The sequence below is a fragment of the Vigna umbellata genome, chromosome 5, assembly GCF_029865625.1.
Source record: "Vigna umbellata cultivar VRB3 chromosome 5, Vumbellata_1.0, whole genome shotgun sequence".
NCBI lineage: Eukaryota > Viridiplantae > Streptophyta > Magnoliopsida > Fabales > Fabaceae > Vigna > Vigna umbellata.
Genome location: NC_142169.1, coordinates 15,612,166 through 15,629,065, shown reverse-complemented (window position 1 = coordinate 15,629,065; position 16,900 = coordinate 15,612,166). Strand labels below are relative to the sequence as shown.

General features: G+C 32.9%; 1 protein-coding gene across 1 annotated transcript; it reads right to left on the bottom strand.

Moving 5' to 3' along the window:
• Positions 1-717: 717 nt before the first annotated feature.
• LOC124833308 (putative WRKY transcription factor 75) lies at positions 718-2,940 on the bottom strand. The gene is made up of 2 exons (XM_047307760.2): positions 2,433-2,940; positions 718-1,248 (listed from the first exon to the last, which is right to left on the bottom strand). Exons 1-2 carry the CDS (start codon positions 2,831-2,833, stop codon positions 1,071-1,073), a joined length of 579 nt encoding a protein of 192 aa, XP_047163716.1. The 5' UTR covers positions 2,834-2,940; the 3' UTR covers positions 718-1,070.
• Between the last annotated feature and the right edge of the window lie 13,960 nt (positions 2,941-16,900).

The following is a 16,900-nucleotide window of genomic DNA, read 5'->3' as shown; positions in this document are numbered from 1 at the left end:
AAGGAAAATCATTTACATAATTTTGAATCAGAATTCACATACAAAAGTAGACGATGAAGAAATGAGACCATCAGTTTCAGTTTTTGCAAGCATGACTAAAAAAGATTATCATCATTCTCAATAATTGTAAAACTATATATAAAATCAAATAACATGTACCTATGACGACATACTTTATAACTTTTAATTAAATAGTTTATTTTCAAAACTCACGGTTAAATTAACAGTTCTTATTAGCCCGTTTATTTATACAAAAAAATTATATCATTATATAACTATTCTACTTCACATTTATTTTACCATTTATATATATATATATACATATATATATATATATATATATATATATGTATATATATATATGTATATATATACATATATATGCATACATATATATATATGTATATATATATATATATATATATATATATATATATATATATATGCATATATATATATATATATAACTGTTGGAGAATCACGAAAAGTTTTGCCAGAAACTTTTGTAAAAGGCTTTGTAGGCTGCTACACATGTAGTGCTGTCGATAATGTTGAAAATTAAGCATAAAGGCTTAAGCGTGTCCAAGAATATACATTGATGTTACAAAACTTCTTTCACTGTTACTGAAGATGCAGCTCCTTCAGAACAAGTTTTATTAGAAAAAATAGTTAGTTCCTTACAGTTTGACATCAATTATCCTCCTCAATGCACAAAAATCAGAGTTAATATTTCTACTAGTTTGTATTCCAAATAACCACCAATTAAAGGAATAAAGGATATTCGCCTGTATATATTTTCAGCTGCTGGACTGAGAGCTGAATTTACATAACCTAGTTGTACTGTCATGATAAAACTTTGAACCAGAACACCCAATTTGAGAAAAAAAAAATGTAAAGAAAGAAAGAAAGAAGATTGTCTAAGAAGAGTTTAAGCAAACTAGATGATAGTTGTATGGACAATAATCTTATTTTTGTATCAAAAGGGGAACTAAAGTACTATAACAGTTCCCATTGACGACGTAATTGGCAGAAGAAGACATAAATCTGCCAGTGGTGGTGGAAAAGAAGCTTCAAAAGGGAGTGTATATTTGCATCTGACTCAAAATGTGTTCAAAGTTATCTGTTGTCTTCTCAATTGGATGAGTGTGGACTCCTTCATAAGTAGTCACCACTACCCCTTCGTCTTTGGTTAGGCGTTGGACTTGCTTCTTCACATTGCACCCTTGATGCGTGCACCTGTAGTAACTCCTGCACATTTGTTTAACTGCTTCATGTATTGCACTATATATTCAAATACGTAACATATGTAGAACAAAGAGATTCTTTTTATTGGATCATGTAACAAATCATTTGCATAGTTTCATGTTCAACACTTGTTTTTTGACATTAAATAACCAACAGGGTCGTGTGAGTTACATATTGTACCCCGAAATATATATGTATATATATAATGGCATCATTCAGTTACAGTTTCTAATGTGAGAAAAGTAAGCAATAATGAAAAAATGTCTGCGCTTTAAACAAGCTATTCTAATGTTCAAGAAAAATCAGATATGACACGAGATCATGTCTCGATATTCTGCATATGCAGAAAGTTTATGGGTTTCTTCATCGTTTCCTACAGTTTGGACTGACTTACTTTTACAAAAGGACAATGATTTCCAGCAAAAGCTATCATATTCATAAACCCAGCTATCTTGTATGAACCCTTTTAATTAGATTTATGAGTTATTACGGCATGATTTTCTCTAATATTGTTGCCATTTTTAGTTTATTTTTATCTCTATTTGTCATACAATATAATTTACAAGCATAATCTATCTTCCAATTTTCTAGATATAAAGATTAAATTATATATGCAGTATATATACATATTGCGTGCACGCAGGTGCACAAACAGGTTTCGTTCTTCTATTCTCTTTTGATTTGACACAAGATAAGACAAGCTAGAGAAAATGGTACACGAATGAAGAAGAAGAAAAACTCAGAAAATGGTACAGGAATGAAGAAGAAGAAGAAAAACTCAGCAAAGATGAAGAAAGGATGAAGCCATAAATACTTTTTAACTTCTCCTTTACAAACACAGATCCTAAACAGACGATCCCAATAACAAAAGCTGTACCAAGACTGCTAGCTAGAACAGTGTTTTCGATTTATTATTGCCTAGTGTGAACTCAGCAAGAACCTCGTTTTTTTTTTTTTCATTCTTAATTCAATGTTCAAACCAATAAGAAACATGGTGGGGTCTTGTCATGTTTGTACAATTACACACGTATTTCCTCAGTCAAACTTAGCAGGCGTCACTGCCACAAAGGAGAACATAACACGATGAAGAACGAGAAGAAAAAGGAAGAGAAATCAAACAAAACTAAACCAGAGAAAAACAATAACAGCAACAACAACAACATGAAACGAAGAAAGCAGAAACTAACCTCGGAAACTTGTTGTTTTTGACAGCTTTTTGGCCATACTTCCTCCACCGATACCCATCATCAAGAATATCAACCTGGCTCCTGGTTTGGAAAGCATATCTAGGCTTTCGAACCTTTTTCTCCCCTTTCTTTTTGCCATTACTGTTACCATTTCCCAAACCACCTAACTCATCACTCACATTAATGCCACCAGTGATCTGAGACATTAACACGGCAGCATCTCTACCACCTTCTCCTTTGTTTTCATGATCACTACCACTACTCTCATTACTAGGCCTTAGACCTAGGAATGCATTGGAGCTTTGACCACCAAAACCATGCTGAGAGGTTCCCACGCCACTCTTTGAAATGGGGTAGCTGGAAGAATTGGGACAAGGAAACAACATGCTATAATTCTCCATCGAAACCAACCCAACCCCAATTTTCCTTCTTACTATATATATCGGTAGAGAGAGAAAAGAAGTTGTTGGTAGTGAGGGAAGAGGGTTTGGAAAAAGAAAAGTGTGTGTGGTAAAAAGATTTCAACAAATATAAATGGTTGAGGCGGCGCTTAATGTTAACGTGGCTAATATCATCGATACATACATGCACCCACCCGAATATCGTCATCAAGGAAAGAGAATAGAAAGTCCAATGAAAAACATATATATTTATATTATATATATATATATATATATATATATATATATATATATATATATATATATTATGCGTGTCTGTATATGCATGATGACATACTGCATATACAGACATGCATACATACAGTATAGTAGTGAGCATGGTGTCGTAAACGGCACGAAAATTCTTCAAGTGTGTGTCGTGAAAATTGAGTTTTATTTATTGTAATAGGAAGAGGGAGAAGTCTAAGGTGGAATTGTGAGGCGGCTCCATCGGTAGGATAAAGACACTACAGTATTATTGTTTCTTTGTTTCTTATGTATTTCGGATTTCAGAAACATAGCAATTGCAAATCTACCTTTGAAATTCAAAAATTAAGGATAAACAGTAACTTTGATCACTCCGTCATTTTCAAACCCTGATTTTTTTTTCAGCTGTGATTTTAGACTTAATAACACCCCAAACAATATATTCAATTACCAATCTTGCACAAAGCTATTTTTTTATTTTTTTGTATTTTAATTGATTAAACTATTTTTGAATTTTCTTAAATGAATACGATTGAACCAAGATAAAAAAATATAAAAAAAATTTAAATTGTTGAGACTAAGTTAATAGAGAGAGAAAACCACACTAGTAATAGGAAAGTATTAACTTAATTCGTGTAGAATGATAATATAAAGAAGTGATACTATCAGCGTCAGTTTTAATATACTTGCGGGTAAAATTTAATAAGATTGCCATACTTGACTTCAAAATTGAAGAAGAGCGTAAAACTACGTATTTTCTCAAAAGTATTACTTTATTATTAGTTTTTCTTGTCCCTTATGATTTTGATGAGGAGATTATAGAAAGTTGTGTATAAAATATAAAGCAAATGAATAATTGAATTGTGAAATAGTAAGAGTGATAAAGAAGTGGTGAGATTAGTGTCGCCTAGTGGGGTGTTAGAATTAATGAATAAAGATTTGAAAGGTCTGACGGCAAATGGTCATTGTTTGTGAAAGTAGTGGTTTTTGTTTTGTGGGTGATAGTCATGGGGAAAACTAGAAGAAGTAGTTCTATTGGAAGTAAAAAATTAATATCTGGGTTATGGTCACAGTTCACACGTGTTGAAGACAAGTAATTAAATGCAATACGTAAAGGAGGTTTTGGTCAGCGAGAGAGAATGGGTGGGTGCAGAGTTTTGAGGAGCTTCCATGAAATCACTAGCTCCTCCACCAAAATGATAATTCCGCCAACTCTATCTAGGTTCCACCAAGTTGGCTCCACTATATTTAACTCAAGTGAATTAGGTACATCAACATTTAAGACTGATAAAGAGTATAATTATGTTTTAAATGCCAATTCATTTTTTTATTAAAAATTATTAACTGTTTAAACTATTTTTTTGTTTTTATTTTCATTCGAATATGTTAGTGAAAACATGTACAATGTGTTTACTTTATTCTATAATAAAAAATAATAAAATTATTACAATTATTATAAATAAAATTAAACATAAATAATTTTTATAATTTTATTGTAAATAATTTTTGTTTATTTTGTATGTAGTTTTATAATTAAAAAATGGTTAACCTTAAAAAAAATGTTTAAATTGTAAAAGAAAACTATTAAATTTCAAGTCATTGTTACTTAAATGATAAAATTGGTAAAATAATTATTTTAATTTTAAAAAATAAATTATTTAAAACTATAAATTGGAAAAACAATTGTGGTCATCAAAAAAGATATCTTAAATGTATATAGACAATTTTTATTGTCAATCACTAGTGGAAAATGGTGATATTAGAATAGGATATCAGATTGATTGTAGCAAAATCGATTTAATTTAAAACACGATGAAAATTTTATAAATAATGAAAAATATTTTAAATCAGTTATACAGATAATCAATACCATATGTACATATTAGATCAGTTATAGAAAGAATTGATCTAATATGTACACATTAGGTCGGTTAAAGAAATAAAAAATCTAATATGTCTTCTTCACTATAAAGCGTGAAAACTCTTTTCACTTTTCGAACTTTGTCTTTTCTCTAACGCCTCCATTGTTTCTTCTTTTCCTTGCGAAAAAACAATGAAGATTTCCAAGCCATTCACCATTGTTGTTGTCGTGCCTTACCATTGTCGCGTCGTGCTTCAACAAGCTTTTTCTTCTCTTCTAGGCTACTCTTCAGCAACCGATGCAACAAGTTAATGTTTTTCCCTCATTTGCTCATACCTAAGGCTTTTGTTTGTTCATAAAGCTCTCTTCGTAGTTGTCTCTTCTTGATGCTTGGTTATTTCTCCATTTTCTCTACAAATGAAGCACAATCATGACACTACTATTTTACTGAATGTGCATCGTTGGTCCCCATGATGTTTTGTGAGTTCTGCTAATCAGTTAAGTGTATTGTTCACGATGCTTTGTGATTGGGGTGCGATGTTCTCCATGGTTGTTTGTTGGTGTTGGTCCATGGTGGTTCATTGATGGTCTTTGGTGGTTCGCTGTTCTCTCCTTTGCACCTTTGTATAGTCACCCTCTAGAAAGAATGTCTCTCCTTCACATTGTGACTTTCAAATACGTTCTTTTTTTTTGCTTTTCAGGTATTAAATCGATTGGTCTAGAACCAATCTAATTTTAATATATATTAGATTGGTTGCAAAAATGATCTAATATGTCTTCAACATATTACATTCTCACCGTATATTAGATCGCTTGTGGAATCGATCTAACATATGCTTCATAATTGATCTAATATACCTATTTTCCACTACTGAATGAAAATTATCATTTTATTTTCTTTAATTCACTCATAGGTTTACTTCTTTCTTTCTTCAAATTACTTCTTACTTCAATTTACTTGTTAGTTTATTTCTTTCTTTCTTTAATGTACTTGTAATTTTACTCCTTTCTTTATTGATCACATTGTAACTTGTTGATTAATCACTAGTGTAAAAACAACGTATAACGTTACACATTCAAAGTCCAACCACTGAATAACATGATCGGTGACATTTTTGTAAATAAATGCAACTATTAGATGTCGTTTAGAGTTGTCATTCGACGTCAATTTGTTATATTGGGTAAATTTTGAGAAAATGTTTGGCGCGAAGGTGAAAATGTATTTACGTATGACGTCGAATTCCTTATAATTAAATGTCAAAAGGATATAAAATGTCGAATGCCCCAGCATTAGACGTTAAAAGGTTAGTGAATTCAATAAAAAATTGAGCAAGAGATTGAAAATGCATTCACTTTATCTTAGCACGCGATACCCTCTTCTCTACTCAAACTTTTCTGGAACGAAGTTTGACGAACATCACATGTAATCTTTCTTTCATTTGTTACAAATGCATGTTAATTAACTACTTTAGGTATGATTTTCATTTGTTTTGACCAATTATTTTCGTGTTCTTGTCCTTCATAGGCGCATTCTGCTTTCTCTCTCACTGGTGGCAATACTTTATTTCGACGAACCCACTTTTGAAGGTTAGTTTTCGTTTTTGTTTTGAAGAACTTATTTGTTGAACTTGTTTGTTCTTTTTTTGAACTTGTTTGTTTTGTTGAACCTATTTGTTGTTGTTGTTGTTTGATTGAACTTGTTTGTTGTTTGTTATTATTGTTTGTTGTTGATACTACACTACACGTTCATAGTTCATGCTTTATAAAATATCAAAAACTGAAATTTATTTTTTTCCTATTTTTCAAGTCTCTCAAAGTTGTAAAAAAGGATCACAATTAATTAAAAAAACAAAAAAAAAATTATTAACGTCGAATATTGACAAAATTTGATGTTAATTTGATTAACATCGAATTGTTCTATGTTCGACGTCAATTTAATGTCTCCCGATATGACGTCGATCTCAAATTCGAAGTAAAAAACTGAAAAACAACGACATTATATGGTGTTTTTGTACTAGTGAATTTGTTGTTTTGATTTAAAAACAGAAGTTTAACTAATTATTTAAGGGATATTGAACATAAAAAAATATATGAATTGATCAATAAATTAGAGGTAAAATTTATCATGTAGTTAACAAAAAAATCAAATAAAAAAATAAGGGTCATATGATCCAGTTAGGGATTATATAATGTATTTTAAAGATTATATCACATAACACTACTACAAAAACTTTTCCATTGGTCATTTTGAACATATTGCATCGATTCTAAACTTGATGTTGATCTTGCCGATGTAATATGATGAACATATTTAACATAGTTTCTATTTAAACTGATGTAGTATTCAAATGGTAACAAAAAAAAGTGATTGTTGAAACTCGACCGAAACAACACAAAAATCACTAATGCACTTCACTTTATTCAACAATGGAAAAGAGCAGAGCAGTGTGGAGGTTGATGCGTTCGTCAAAACTTCATTCAAGGTGGACATGGAATCCCATGGGTAGTCTAGCTTTTGCAGCACCAAGTCTTGTAGCAAATTGGAAAAATCACCATAACACTTCACTTTTTCTGGTCATGGGAGAGAGCAGAGTTTCGCGGAGGTTGGTGTGTTTGTTAAACCTCTATTCAAGGTGGAGGTAGAATCTTGTGGGTAGCCTCACTCTTGCAACATCAAGTCTTTCATGTTAGGCTCACAACAGATCGAAAAAGTCACCATAGTTTTCTGTGATGGTAGAAAGCATAATAGGGGTAAAAAGTACAATGACAATGACAAACAAAGCAGAGACAACCAAAGTGATGATAATGAGCAGATTTGTGGCGATGAGACAATGATTTTTTTGTTTCGGAAAAACCTAAAATGAGGAGACATTATGCACAAGTGCAATTTAGAAAATAAAGGCAAGAGTAAAACTTCGAAACAATAGTAGTGAAACACAGAAACGTCAATGAGAGCAAGGTTTGTAAGGGCAGCTGATACGCTCTCGTTGAAGCTATCAAATTAATACTACTTTTTAAGGGAACTTCAGTATTGTCAAGTAGTATTCAAGAAAGTAGATAGGTCTAAAGTAACCCTGAGTCGTCTCCCAACGAATACGGAATTGTTTTTCAACATTTGAATCTTATGAATGCAATACAATGCTCAAGAATAAAAGTGAGAAACTATGCTAATAGAATTAGGGTTTGAAGAATGTTTGAAGAACAAAGAGGAAACTTAGAAACAATTATAATGAAATAGGCTAATTCCACTGCTTTTTCAAGATAAATTCATTATCGGTTATCCACAGATCATTATTCAATTGATTATTTTTCAAGTTTCAAATAATTAAAGTACATTCTTAATTAAATTGAGGACAATCATACAGTTAACAAAAGTAGATTCTCAATCAAATACAAGACCTTCCTAGATTATTCACAATGAATTCAACCAAAGTACATTCTCAATCAAATTCTATTGTGTTTAATCATGTCTATTCTTAAATCTCTTAACCAAATTAAAAGCTAATTAATCAAAGTAAATTCTCAATTAATTATAGTTGAAATTATTACCACCAATCAAAGTACATTCTCAATTATTAGAAAAAACTCATTTAATCATATGAAAGTTCCTAAATTTAATCAAAGTGGATTCTCAACCAAACCTAGAAACCCTTGAACCCATATTATCAATATCCATGTAGATTCAAACACCATATGATGCAAAAATAATTAATTTTAATATGATTGAGAGATGAAAGACATAGAAAGATAGCAACTCAAATCAATAATCAAAAGAAACAATTGCATTAATTTAACTTAACCTTAGAATCCATAATGAAATTACAGTGAAATAGCCCTTAGAAGCTTAGCCCTCCATGAATGGAATGAAACACATGATGAAATAAAAGTGAGAGGAGTGATGGATGCTTGTCTGGGCTTGATTGGGCTTGAACTTTGAAATTCTGTTGAGAAGATCTTTTATCTTATATCTAATATCTTCCAAATATTCAATAGATTTAATCAGTTTTTGAGAATATTTGATAATATCTTTCCTAGATTCAAAAAGATTTGGCAAATATTATCTTTTGATATATATATATATATAGTTAAATAAGGTAGTTATTTAACCATATCAAATAAAATATCTTAAGATATATTTTCTCTAAATTATCTTTTAAAATATCTAACATATTTAAACTTACCCAAGATTACATTTCAACCATTTTTATTTATTCAAAATTGCACATAAACCCTGAAATTTCTTCTATCTGCGCTTTAACCATCTCTTCTTTTTCAAAATTGCATAGGAGCCCTGAGTTGACCATATTGGACAAGCTTTGATCATTCAATTTCATGCTTTTAAATGAATAAAATTCTAACTTCAGCTGCACAAATAAACATTAGAATATCCAAAATACTTTATACAACTAAGAATCACATTTTAAGTATCTTTAATTCCCAAACCCAATAAATCCAATCGTCACAAATTTACTTTAAATCAATCATTTAAGCACAAGAATTTTATCAAAAATTTGAATTTTAAAACATAAATGTGGGCATAAATATGAACTCATCAGCAGCGATGAGCGATGTGAATGTAGTTTCAAATGGGAAGAGATTGGACGAAAGAGAGGCTCTCAAAGCATGTAAATGAAGGAGAAGACTGAGAGACCAGACACCTTGGTTTGAATAAAAGGGGATACTACATTGGTTTCTCATTATAACCGATGTAATATCAATTTTTTTTAAAAAAAATATAATACACGATGTTATGTGATATCCAATATTTACAAAAATGTCACCATGCAAAAAATTACACCGTTTCTTCAAGAAAGAGTGTCATATCATGTTGTTATATCTCAATTTTACACTAATGTAATTAACAAGAAAATAAAAATAAAAAATACTTAAAAGTAAAAATATTTTAAATATTTAATAAAATAATTTTTTTAATAAATATTCAATTAAGAATACTCAAATTTATAAAGTACTTAAAATAGCATAATTAAATCATGTAATCAATTTATGTGACACAAAATAGTCTTTGAGGCCATTGTGAATTTGTAACTGGTGAGTGCATGTTGATGCTCTCATTTAGCATTTAATATTGGATTCTTAATTGGTTTTTGTATTTTAATATAATATGATAATTAGGATTTGTTATAATTGGGTTTTTGAGCATGAGATACAAAAACATGATAAAAAATATATTTTTAATTGCATAAATGCTCTTTGAATATTTTAAGGTGTGCTAGTGTAGCTGCACTTGACATCATGAAGGTGTGAATATAATTTGGTTAAAGTGTCATGACACCTTAAAGGTAAATCCAAGAATAGCAAATAATCAAGGCCAAAAGAAGTCAATCCAAGCATAGCATGAAAAGGTAACAGACAACAAAACTTGGATCTTGTGGTTTTCTCTATATTTTCCTACTAAAAGGGCTTTGATAATTCATAAATGTTTATGATTAAAGATAATTTGGAAAAAAATATATCTTAAGATAGTTTACTTAATTATTTAACTATATCAATAAATATCAAAACATAATATTTGTCAAATCTTTTTTAATCTAGCAAATATCTTCTCAAATATTTTTAGATCTCCACAACAATCAAATATATCTTGAAGATATTTGATTATTTAGAAGATGATTGCAGGAAATTACATTATCATAAACAAGATTACAACAATATAAAAGCCTGAAAAAAAGTTCAATCAAATTTCTATCTAAAGAGACTTAGAGAAACACATTAGGAGAGTTTAGGAACCCTTTGAGAGTTCAAATTTCGATGTCTCTCTCTTCTCTAATTTTCTTCACCCCCTCTTCTTCTATTTTTTATGTTATTTCTACATTTCATGGAGAGTTAAGTGATAGGGAATAACATGTTAGAAAGAGTTAAGCCTAAGACTAAGCAAGACAAAGAAGCAATGGAATTAAAAAGATTAAAATGGAAGAGAGAAAGGATAGGAAAACTTAGGAAATTGAAGACACGTCACTAGAAATGATCCAAGATAAGTGCCAAGGTTGGATCGCCACTTGCTCCTCAAAAGATAAGACCCAAAAGATGCCTAAGAGACAAAATTCTATCTCACACTACCAAAAAGAAGGGCATTACCGAAGGCCACAAGCCCTCGGAAACAGCCCAAAACCGTCGGTAGAAGACATATACAGACGGCTTATCAACGGCCAAAAAGCCCTCGGTAATTCCCTTGTCGCTAACATTTACCGAGGGCTTTCGTCCTTCGGTAATTACCGAAGGGCAGAAGCCTTCGGTAATTTCCGAAGGGCAGAAGCCTTCGGTAATTACCGAAGGGCAAAAGCCTTCGGTAATCAGCGAACGTGGGTATTTACCGAAGGGCAAATGCCTTCGGTAATCAGCGAACGTGGGTATTTACCGAAGGGCAAAAGCCTTCGGTAAGTTCGAGGGAGATGTCAGAGACATTTGTATTTATTATGAAACCAACAACAGACCTGCATAGCAATTTTCATACACAAACAGACCTGCATAATAATTTTTAAGCACATACAGACCTGCATAATGTGCATCTCAAAGATGCAATCATTGATCAATAATATCCATAGAACATCCATTAATCCATAGAACATGTATTTATATTAATAACATATAACAATGTAACATAATGATGTTCTAACATCCAAATCATCCAACTGATCTAACATCGAAATGATGTAAACTCCAAATGTTGTAATATCCAATTGTTTCTATAACAACTAATAACAAAATGAAACTAATACTGTACATAGTTATCATCAGAGCCATCTTCATCATCCTGCTGCTCTGTAGATGGTTGGACTGGTGTGGGTTGGACTGATGGGGGTTGGACTGATGAGGGTTGGACTGATGTGGGCTGCTGAGGGACAGCGGGTGACGAGGAGCGTTGTGGCTGGGTCAGAGGGATATTGAATTCATCCTGTGAAGTACCAGGCAACACTCTCATGACCAGGGCCTTAAAGTTTGTAAACTCTGCTCTCAAATCAGTGATTTCCTGGTCACGTTGCTGTAGTGCCTGCGTGAATAATGATTACTGCCAACACTTCCCAAAACATGAAAATTACACAAACAAAACTCTAAATTATGGAGACCTCAAAATAGAACAACCAAAGCATAAATAAAACAAGAGTAATTCATGATAGGGGTGAATGGGTAAGGAAGGGTGCTGATGCTGGTTTTGGACCCAATCCAAACCATCATTAATTATCTTGGGACGGCCTACTCCATAATCATTTACCAAACCCTAAACTCAAAGCCCCCATTATTGTTCCTCTCCTCTTCTCTCCCATTACAACCACTTTTATTCCCACTCTACCCTCCCCATACACGTTTTTCCTTGTTTTCTTGTGTCTTAAACCTGATTACTTTCTTACCAAATTGCCATGTATTTGTTTCTGTTCAATTGGACATAAAGTTCAAGAGTGATATCTAAACATACTTGTATGTAATCTAGAATAAATATATATGTACCAATCATGTCAAACCATAGTTGGTGGCAAATGTGAATCCTGACCAACATTTCAGTGTTCAAAGAAGAAATAACGTACCTTAAAAAAATAGAAAAGAAAAATGAAAGGTAGAGGGGAACGTCCCCCCTACTCTCTCTCTCTCTTTTTCTTATTTAATTATGTTTCTATTTTCATCCTTTGTGTGTCTGTGTGACTCTCTGCTCTTCCTCTCTGTTCTGTGTTTTTTCCTCTATAAATTAACACCCTTTGTTCCCTTTGTCCCTCACTTCCACACACTAAACTCACCCTTTTCACACTGCTACTCCTTCCACAATCCAGACTCTGCTTCCTCCACCACCCAAACCACCCTCCTTCAACAACACTTTTAAACCATTCAATCAATATCAAACTTCATTTGTAATAAACACTTTTAAATAATAAAAAATAACATAAGCTTTGCAGCCATACAATTGAAATAATTATTGACAAATAAAAAGTACATAATCAATTATCTTAGTTAGTAACCACTTTGGTTTTTTAAATTCTTTTAAAAGGAAAGAATTTTATTCATTTTATAACACTCTTGATTCTAAAATACTTTACAATCTCAGTACATGAGGAAAGAATGGATAAATTTAACAGAATCAGGGTCATGGCCAGATCATCTCCATTTAACAAGCTTCTGATGGTTCAATGTTTAAAGCAGAAGGGTAATGTGGTGCCAATCACAGGTGATGCCACAAATGACGCACCTGCTCTAAAACATGTAGATATTGGACTTTCCAACGAAATAGAAGGCACTGAAGTGGAAAAGGAGAGCTTTGGCTTTAGCCACCGAGGAACCTACTGATGATGTCATGAAGATGCCACCTGTAGGTAGAGTTGAGCCACTAGTAACTACACTTATGTGGAGGAACCTGATTTCACAGGCATTGTACCAAGTTATAGTACAACTGGTTTTAGAATTGAGGGGAAGATCAATCTTTCATGTTACTGACAAGGTGAAGAACACGATTATCTTAAATTCTTTTGTCCTCTACCAAGTGTTCACTGAGTTAAATGCAAGGGAGCTGGAGAACAAGAACATATTTAAGGGAGTTGGTAAGCATAGGTTGTTCATTGTAATTGTGAGCCTAACTGTTGTTCTTGAGGTAGTGAAGGTTGAGTTTCTGAAAAAGATAGCCAATACTGAGAGATTGACTTGGGAGCAATGGGGTGTTTGTGTTAGAATTCCAGCTTTGTCTTGGACAATTGGTGTGCTGGTGAAGTGTAACCCACTTGTTCACAAGAAAAATTAGTACAAACCACTAAGTTATAATCTTCACCTACTCAATCTTCACCGGTTGGTTTTATTTTCCCTAAACTATGGCTAAGGTTATTTGAACCTTGTCACTGGCAGGCCAATGCCTTGACCCTCATTTCAATTACAAAATAAAAAACTTTCTCGAACAAACAACATCACACAGTGTTGCCACAAGAACATCAAACAGATTGAAGAACAATTAAACTCAGAAATAATTTTTAAACGCACAACTTACCTCAACCAAGATAGCCCTAGACGATGGCAACCTTTGTAGAGCACGACAGCGAGAGAAGCCCACAGTGGCCCCTCCAACGAAGTCCGTCGACCAAGTTCCTTTAACTTCAGAGCACACCGTGGTGGGGTCGCCAGAACACCGTCGTCAAGTCGCAACACCAACCACCACCCTCGACCAGCCCCCTCGGAACAATTAATTTCGTCAACCACCACCCTCCTTACCGTCACTATCCTAACGTCGACACACCAATTGCAGCAACAAAGGGGTTAAACTGCAGTTCTGAAGTGAGAGAGAAAAATTTGGCGGAGAGGTTCTACGGAAACAAAAATTGGGAGAATAAAGAGGGAAATCCCAAATTTTCATTTCATTAGGTCGATCAATATACCGACGGCCTATGGAGCCTTCGGTAAACTTAAAAATCCTTCTGTAATCAACCACTTCCATGACCGTCGGTACATCCTTCGGTAAGTCAACTTTACCGAAGGCCCTAGAGGCCGTCGGTATTATTCCTTCGGAAAATAACACTTTTCCTGTAGTGTCAAAGAAGATAAGCAAATGAATGCAAATCACTCTTATATTCCTTCAATCAAAGGTGTGTTACAAAGGAGACCATGAGATTGCTTATATAGCCTTAAGGATGAAGTAAGTGGAGAGTTTTAAGGAATGTGGGACTTGAAATGCTTCTAAGTCTGTACAAAAAGCATCTGACCACGTTGGAGAGCATCCTCCCATGTTGGAGAGCATTCGACCACGAATCTGGCAAATCTGCTAAAGGAGAAAGATTAGACACATTGAAAGTAGAATGAAAATTATAAGCGCTAGGCAAATCAATCTCCTATGATTATCATTTATTTTGCGTAAGACTTGAAAGAGACCATCTCCTCAAGGATTGAGTTTGGACTTCCTTTGTGAAGGAAATCTATCCTTGCACAAATGAATCCAGACCCAATCACTAGGAGAGAAAGTGACTTTCTTCCCTATGCTTATTGACACTAGATGCATGCTTTTGATTGGTGTGCTCAATGTGAGTCTTAACTCTAGTATGCAAATCTTTAACAAACTAAGCTTTGGACACACTATCTAAGCACATGGACTCAAAATCAGGAAGGGGAAGAAGGTCCAATGGAATGAGGGGGTTGAAACCATAGACAATGTGAAAAGGAGAGTGAGAGGAGGTAGAGTTGACAACCCTATTATAAGAAAACTCAATATGGGGTAGAAAATCTTCCCACTGGCGTGGATTGCTCTCAAGACAACATCTCAATAGTTGACCCAAAGTTCTACTAGTCACCTCAGTCTGACCATCAATTTGTGGATGACAAGTGGTAGAGAAAAGGAGTTTAATACCCAACTTGTTCCACAAAGATCGCCAGAAATGACTAAGGAACTTTAAATCTCTATCAAAGACTATTGTCTTAGGCAAACCATGCAGACGCACAACCTCTCTAAAGAATAAATTAGCAATATGGACAACATCATCTACTTTGTGGTATGAAATAAAATGATCCATCTTTGAAAAACGGTCCAGTACCACAAAGATAGAGTTCATCCCTCGCTGTTTTCTAGGTAAGCCCAAAACAAAATCCATAGAAATATCTACCTAACGACTACTAGGCACAAGAGGAGGAGTGTATAAGCCATGAGGATGGGTGATGGACTTAGCATGCTTACATGGAATGCATTGACTACAAAACTTAGGTACATGTTTATGCATGTGTGGCCAATAGAAATGCTTATGAAGAATAGCTAAAATTTTTGCAATCCCAAAGTGTCCCATCAATCCCCCCTCATGTCCTTATTTAATTAAGAGAAACCACAGTGAACTCTTGGGTACACAAAGGCATTTGTTTTTTAAAAGAAAGTGATTTTCTATGAAAAAGTCCTTGTGTGGCCCATGAGTACATTGTTCGAATAAAGAAGAGAAAGTAAACTAGGCAGCGTATCAAGGTATACCAAGATTTCCTTGGGAAACCTAGAGTGGTGAAAATACTCAGTTATAATCTTGTTGAAGATTATAGTGGAACACTCTAACGTTATAGAAGACTAGACGTAACTTAGTTGGATTTACCAATATAAAAATACTTGTGCATCTACTGTTTTATTCTTTGTCAACGTTTCTGTTATAAAAACTTGTAGTTGCTTTTTCGTTTTAAATATAAGAGCTTCCTATATTAAACGACTATTCATTAAAGAGGAAGTTTCATCAAATACTACGGCGAATATTCTAAATAGCACTTGAAAATAACTTATCTTTTAAAATTAATCGCAAGGTCGAGCATTTAAACAACTTACGTAAAAATCTTTATACTCGACGAAAGTGATATATTAAAAAGATTGTGAAAAGTTTGTCGTTAACACTATTTAACCCCTTCCCCCTTCTAGAGTTTTCGGGACTTCAAAACTGCCTAAAGAATTATGGTACAAATTATATGTGATGATCAACTTTTACTAATAAAATATGAAAGGCTAGAAACTATCAAAACAACTCTGGTACAAATTATATGTGATGTTCAATATATATTCAATAAAAAATGGAAGGAATGAAATTACCTCAATCTCCATAACCTTATCATTCACATAGATGTCATTTTTTCTTTTGAGTTGTTTTCCACATTACAGCACACCCAATATTCTTATCAATCTCATTTTTCTATATGTTTTAAGAAAAAATTGTTAGTAAAAAGATTAGAAGATATTATAATTAAGAACAAAATATCAATGAAAAAAATACCAAATTATTCCTTCTTCTTGTAAAGACTTAACACCACCAATGTGAGGAATAGTTTGTTTTTTCCTTATATCTCTATTTATATTACATGTATCATACAAAACGAAAAAAAATATCAACTTTTTTCAAATTAACAAGTAAAGCTTATTGTAATTATACTAATTAAAAAGTTTGTGTCATTGTGGAAGTCTTGAGGCGATAATCAACAAAAAAAGACCCATTGATCCATGTTATTAAGACCATCTGACACAT